At 43.9% G+C, this 6,192-nt stretch overlaps 3 protein-coding genes across 3 annotated transcripts in view; 2 read left to right on the forward strand and 1 right to left on the reverse strand.

The window, feature by feature from the left end:
• Positions 1 to 2,277, reverse strand: part of LOC131893489 (eukaryotic translation initiation factor 2 subunit 1-like) — a 5,026-nt gene extending 2,749 nt beyond the window's left edge. Inside the window, exons 1-3 of the mRNA XM_059243529.1 lie at positions 2,075 to 2,277; positions 1,282 to 1,469; positions 910 to 1,198 (exon numbers count right to left, since the gene is read on the reverse strand). Of these exons, the coding sequence (XP_059099512.1) occupies positions 910 to 1,198; positions 1,282 to 1,469; positions 2,075 to 2,201 (604 nt within the window). The 5' untranslated portion in view covers positions 2,202 to 2,277. The remainder of the gene's footprint in view (positions 1 to 909; positions 1,199 to 1,281; positions 1,470 to 2,074) is intronic.
• Positions 2,278 to 2,893: 616 nt separating this feature from the next.
• Positions 2,894 to 4,116, forward strand: LOC131893332 (C-signal-like). The gene is made up of 3 exons (XM_059243332.1): positions 2,894 to 3,254; positions 3,321 to 3,588; positions 3,662 to 4,116. The coding sequence occupies exons 1-3, from the start codon at positions 3,018 to 3,020 to the stop codon at positions 3,931 to 3,933; spliced, it is 777 nt and encodes a 258-aa protein (XP_059099315.1). The 5' UTR covers positions 2,894 to 3,017; the 3' UTR covers positions 3,934 to 4,116.
• A 135-nt stretch (positions 4,117 to 4,251) lies between these two features.
• Positions 4,252 to 6,192, forward strand: part of LOC131893333 (general transcription factor IIH subunit 2-like) — a 6,398-nt gene continuing 4,457 nt past the window's right edge. Inside the window, 4 exon segments of the mRNA XM_059243333.1 lie at positions 4,252 to 4,871; positions 5,223 to 5,396; positions 5,456 to 5,731; positions 6,016 to 6,174. Of these exon segments, the coding sequence (XP_059099316.1) occupies positions 4,824 to 4,871; positions 5,223 to 5,396; positions 5,456 to 5,731; positions 6,016 to 6,174 (657 nt within the window). The 5' untranslated portion in view covers positions 4,252 to 4,823.

Below are 6,192 nucleotides of genomic sequence, written 5' to 3' on the forward strand. Positions count from 1 at the left end.
TGCTAATTCGGTTGATTTTTCATGCAAATTTGCTTTTAATAAAGGCCATATTTAGTTGCAAATTTTGGCCGGCCCTAGACATGACACTACTTATTGGAATCATGTAAGGACAATTTGATGGTTGTCGTCGTTGGTCGGGCGAGGCCTATTCCTTTCACCCTAGCACCCACCAATCACAAAATTGGGAACCTTTTTCATCGGAAAAAATTGGGTTTGTCAAATAAAGAATTTGCGTTCCGCTCCCGTTGGAACGAGTTAAATAGAGCCAAACTATGATAAGCCGTCATTTTTGGAGCTAATTCCGAATCAGTTTTTAAGAAAGAGATTCAAACGATAATTGCAACAAAACTTTGGAAAAGTATCTAGGGTTAAAACAAATAAGACGCAACTGGAGTCGTTGGAATTTACGGCAAAATGAAAGCAATCATTTGACTACTAATAAAAAAAAAACTTTAACATAATCTTTCATGACCAGGAGGACGTTACGTTTTGAATGTTTGCATATATCTTTCGCTCTAATTAATTTGAAATCACACACAATTTTAAATATAATTGCTAAGAATGGTGATTCCTTATGAGCTTGACTAAAACACAGATTGAATTTGGCCTAAAAAAAAAAGAATGTTTCCACTTGAACTTCATAGTACTGGGGATTACCTTCCCTGTAGCGGTTAGAAAAGCCCGTGAAAAAAACAAACCCAAAAGGAAATCGTGTTTGAAAATAACATCCATTCAAAAATCAGTCGCGTTGAAAAAAGGATCATGTTTGAAAGTATTTTCGCATTTGAAATTGGCTTTCTGTCTCATGACAATTTCTACCAATTTCCATCGATCAGAACCCTAACCCAATAATTCCACGCCACAATGCAAAATCTGCTTCAATACAAAATAATGGAGCATTGGTCTGACCTTCATAGGTGTAGCAGGTGACCTCGATATCAGCCCGTATTTTCACGGCTTGTTGGGTGAGTTTCTGTTGTATGTTTTCGAGCAGCGTGGTCTTGGTGTTCTCATCCAGACCGCATTCGTCCAACATGCTTGGATCCTGGACGGCCTGCTTGAAGAAGTCATAGCTGGAGCCCTTTTTCTTGGTCTTGGCCTCGAAATGCCAAGCGGTCTTTTGATACAGGGCTTCCAACTCCTCGTTAGACTTGTAGCCCAGAATGGAGGCCACGTGTCGCAGAATCGAGTTCACAGCCTAAAAAGCAAGGAAAATCACGATTTATAATACAAACTATGATGGCTCCGACCTAATCAAGTAATCTAGAGCTTGGGCCTTACCTTGGCCTTGGAGAAGATCTCTGTGCATCGTTCAATGTCCTCGGGACTAACTCGACGCTTGGACAGATCGATGTAGCCTTTCTCTCGGTCCACTCGAATGACCACCACGGGCTCAGTGCGGCCCACGCGAATCAGTTTGTTGATGGAGCGGATCCGCCGACGTGACAACTCACTCAACAATATCATACCTTTCAGACACACGAACTATCATTATAATCAAGTCGGGCACAAAAGAGGTAAAAAATGGGCTAGAAACTGACATTGGGATTTGAGTAGCCCGGGCACATGTGGGTTTAGATCTAGACCAACCCCAATGGCGGTCCTTCATTCAATCATGCTCACTCACATTTGGATATATGACCTAGTTTAGTCTCTCTTTATTTCTTCAACTTTCTTCACGCTCTGGGACATGACCGCCGCAGGATCGCCTATTTCAGATGTTAAAGCTACCACTTATCTGGTGATTTTTATGCTCAATATAAATATATATATATAGCTACTAAAACAGGAAGCTGAGACTCGCCTGGTCCGTGATGGAAACCCAGGGTTTTAGGCTAATTATTGAGCCGGGGACCGTAGCAGCACACCCTAACCCCAACCAGTTGATCCAGACCAAGCGCTAATCACGCTGAGGCCACAAAATTTCAGCTTTTGTCATTAATCCATCAATCCAGCTAGGTTCGAAGGATTCAAAAAATTTGGGCATTATTTGATCAACAGCAGCAGCCGTTGTTGGTTAAGGGGTAGGTTAGCCGATCTTGGAGGCCAGGCGGGATGGACAAGTTCCAGTTACCTTCGATGTTATTGTATTCCAGGAGATGGACGTAGGCACCCATATCGGCGATGGAGCGCACATTCACCATCACCACGTCCTCCATTTCGGGGAACTTTTGCTCGTAAAACCGACAGGTCAGCACCATCGTATCGGTTAGGGTAGTCGTCCTTCAGAGTGGACATCAACTTTCGGCTCAGGATCTGAGCAGACAAGCCAGAAGGTCGTGTTGTTGATGAGTCAGCGTGGCCAAACTCAGCTCGTCGGAATCAAGCCCAGCCCAGCCCCCCCCAAACTCTGAAGCCCGACAACCGAGATATGGGCATGATGTGTGTCAGGGCTGGCAGGCATGGAATCAATTTTGATTCTGTCTCATAAACAATGATGAACTTGTGGCAAGTAATGTTATCATTTCACGCGTAATGGTGGGATATAGCATTTGAGCCAAAAAGAGAGGGAGTTTGAGCGGTTGAACATGACTCTCGAAGGTTGGGCGTGTGCTATATAATCAAATAATCATGGAAGGCTATGTTTATTGATCGATAGTTGTGAGTTCTGGTCGAACGAGGTTGACCGCTGAAACATTGGGGAATTGGGGGTCAACCTGAAATGGGATCGTTGCATCAGCCAGGAAACGTGGGAAATCAGCTGAAAGCCGATCCACGTCAGCTGAACAGCGAGGGCGGGGAAGTTGTTCAAGGAAATATTGATAGGGCTCTCTCTCTCTCAGAGGGCCCCATCCTTGCGAAGGGACTTTCGGGAATAACAGACCTTATCACCCGACAGAGTAGGCTGTGAATACTCCCTTCTCAGCCATGACCAATGAAATATCATCTGAGCTTAATCAAAAGACTAGTAGTATCTTCAGAGGTCAACAATCAGCTGACTGCTTTTAGATACAGTTTAGACGGAGCGAGGAGTTCCAGTTTCGGGTAAACGTTATCGCTTGCGTATCGATCCCACCATGTTAACGAAGACCATCCTAATCACGGGCTGTAACCGTGGCCTGGGACTAGAAATGGTCACGCAATTGTTATCGAATCCGGCTTGGAAGCCCGACAAGATCATTGCCACTTGTCGCAGGCCCCAAGAAGCGGCTCAACTCAATGCTCTGGCCGCTCAAAATCCAACTCAATTAAAGGTCCTGCCTTTGGAAGTGACCGACTATCAAGGACTGCCATCATTTGTTGAGTCAGTCAAGGTGATATGAAGACTAGCATCTTGATTCTGAGCCCGTATCTAGTAAGCTAGGAGAATTTCTTTAAAGGCTGAATTGGGATCCGATGGCTTGGGTTGCTTGATTAACAACGCCGGATTTTCGCCGGGCATGACCCGGCTCACCACGGTCCAACCGGAACAGATGATGGAGACCTTTAACATTAATACGGTCGCACCGCTGATGATCATTAAAGCATTACTGGGATTGCTCAAAGAGTCAAATGGGCACAATCAAGGCAATGCTTTGCAGCAACCTCTAATTGTGAACATATCCAGCATTTTGGGATCCATTGCGGAGAATAATGAAAACGCTGGAAGTATGTTTTTCTCAAGACAGAATATGATTAAGGAGTCTGATTTGGTCAATATCCTGATCTTGACCTTTTATAGGCATGTCAGGGGGCGTGTACCCGTATCGGGCCAGTAAGGCGGCGTTGAATATGATGACCCGGAATGTGAGTTTAGACCTGGCCAAGAATCAAGGCCAAGTTCAAGCCATTTGTATTCACCCGGGTTGGGTTCAAACCGACATGGGCGGGCCCAACGCACCTGTCACACCGCAACAATCCATCCAGGGGATTCTCACCTTTTTAGGAGCTGGCATCTCCCAGGAACAAAATGGCAATTACTTTGATTTCGAGGGCAAGGCCATGGATTGGTAATATAAGGATCGAGCGTATCCATGCGTCCTAGATATTGCATTCATCTTAATTCATGTCTTACCAGAATGGTCAAATTATTTTAGTCCCTCGCGATCGTCGATTGCGAAATTGATAAAAAAAATCTTAGAAACAAAACCTAAATCATACCAAACAATAAAATATGTGCGATCCTTCGGAACTTGATATCTAAGAGTTGTACCATCAAAGAGCTCGATAAGTTCGGATGTAGCTTTTTCCATCACAAGAACTGATAGTAGACAATCCTAAATACCTTCAAAGTTCACGAAAACAGTTACTTAAAACGAGTCAATGGTGCATAGTTTGCAAATGACTTTTGATTACTGCGTGCAATTTGAAACAGGCTATGTTGCTTTAACTACTTTTGATCAAATGAACTCACCGAAGAGCTGACGTGTTCAATGACATGAATGTAGTATTTTTGTCCGGTGTACCATCAATTGCAATCTAGGTCACTTTTACTCGTCTCGAGTGAGAGCTAGATTGAAGATATAACTACTTGATTTGTACTCGGAAAAACATCTTGCAACAAGTTTTAGCACAATGATCTCATAATCAAATGCTTTTTCTACCAACCGTCTTTTGACCTCAAAGTTCAACAGAATATGGTAACTGTTAAACATGAATTGACTTCCATGTAACTTGTTATACTAATTCAAACCTGTTGGCTTTTCCAACCCTCTGACTCGTTTTTTGCATTATTTTCGTTTCGACTTCTATGCTCCACTTTTTCCTTGTGTTATTGTTAGTCAGCTGATGTGGTGCAGAAACCCACATCAAAACAACAAGTATAAAAAAAGAAAAAAGCGTCTAAAAAAAAAGAGGGCCAAGCCGGACCAACGAAAGCACACATATCCAATTCCCGGCTCATAATGGAGGAAGATAATAAGGAATATCGATGGGAAACAGGATATGAAAAGGTACGTAAACCTAAAGTTCAAATTTCTCAAGGTCACAATCCATAGCCTGTTCTGGATACTTCACCACCCGTTCAAATCAAGGGCTGGATTATCCAGCTACCTCAGGTCTTTGTCATAATAGGTATGGATATTTTGCTCAAAGATGGTCCCAAAACCATTTTTCCCATCATGATTGTGATCAGCCAGACAATCCGGTTCATCAATTAGTTAATGGGTCAGATAGGGTAGCCCCGAATAACAGTAATTTCTTCATTGGTCTTAAAGTTCGGATGAAAGGAAACGCACAATTTGTTCAACAGTGTCTATGGTAGGAAGTCGCTAATTTTTGATTTTTGATTTTTGATTTGACAGACATGGGAGGCCATAACGGAGGATGCGGATGGCCTGGTCGAGGTGTCCGTCCAGGAACTGATCCAGAAAGCTCGACGCAAACGCATGAACGAGAAATTCGGCAAAGGCGTCAAATTGGGCATGATGCGACATCTCTTTGTCGTCCTGGACATGTCCGAATGCATGAACAACCAGGTAAGACTTGGAGCTAGAGCATATTAAAATCTGTATAACTTTTATTCTGTGACGTTTAGGACCTGAAACCCACTCGACTCCGATGCTGTTTGAAACTGCTGGAGAACTTCATCGAGGAGTTCTTCTACCTCAATCCCATCAGTCAACTGGGCGTCATCACGACCCGGAACAAACGAGCCGAGGTCTACAGCGAGCTCACGGGCAACCCCAAACGCCATGTTGAGTCGCTGAAGAAGCTCATCGAAGTTCAATGTGCGGGCGAGCCGTCCTTGCAGAACTCCTTGGACACGGCCATTCAAACCTTGAGACACATGCCCGGTCATGCCAGTCGGGAGGTAAGGACTACCAATGGGTCAATGGGCTGACTTCAGAACCATTCCCAGGTGGTCGAATGGAAGCGATCAAAGCGATCAATCAATACTGCTTGAGACACCGACACTTCCAGACATGCTTTATAAGAAGTCGATTCGAAAGTGAAAGAGCTGAAGCCCGCATAGTGTTTGGCACCCAAAAGAAAGTTTGCAAAGCCATTTGCTTTCGAAGGCAGTGGGTTAGCTTCGTCCTTCCACGGGATAAGGTGGTTTTGGTCGAAGTGATTATTGGTTTGTTCTTTTTGTAGCTCTTAATCATCATGGGCAGTTTGACCACGTGTGATCCAACCGAGATTGATGTCACTTTGCAGACGTGTAAGCAACTTAATATCCGCTGTTCCGTGATTTCCTTGGCGGCCGAGGTATGATTTTTTTGTGTATATTTTGTCTGACGCATCTTTAAGTGGGTGTGTCTCCAGGTTAGA

The sequence above is a fragment of the Tigriopus californicus genome, chromosome 2, assembly GCF_007210705.1.
Source record: "Tigriopus californicus strain San Diego chromosome 2, Tcal_SD_v2.1, whole genome shotgun sequence".
Lineage (NCBI taxonomy): Eukaryota > Metazoa > Arthropoda > Copepoda > Harpacticoida > Harpacticidae > Tigriopus > Tigriopus californicus.

Coding starts and splice junctions, on each gene's coding strand:
- LOC131893332 (XM_059243332.1), top strand. CDS start 3,018: ATGTTAACGAAGACCATCCTAATCACGGGCTGTAACCGTGGCCTGGGA. Junction 3,255..3,320: donor CATTTGTTGAGTCAGTCAAG/GTGATATGAAGA, acceptor ATTTCTTTAAAG/GCTGAATTGGGATCCGATGG. Junction 3,589..3,661: donor GAATAATGAAAACGCTGGAA/GTATGTTTTTCT, acceptor GACCTTTTATAG/GCATGTCAGGGGGCGTGTAC.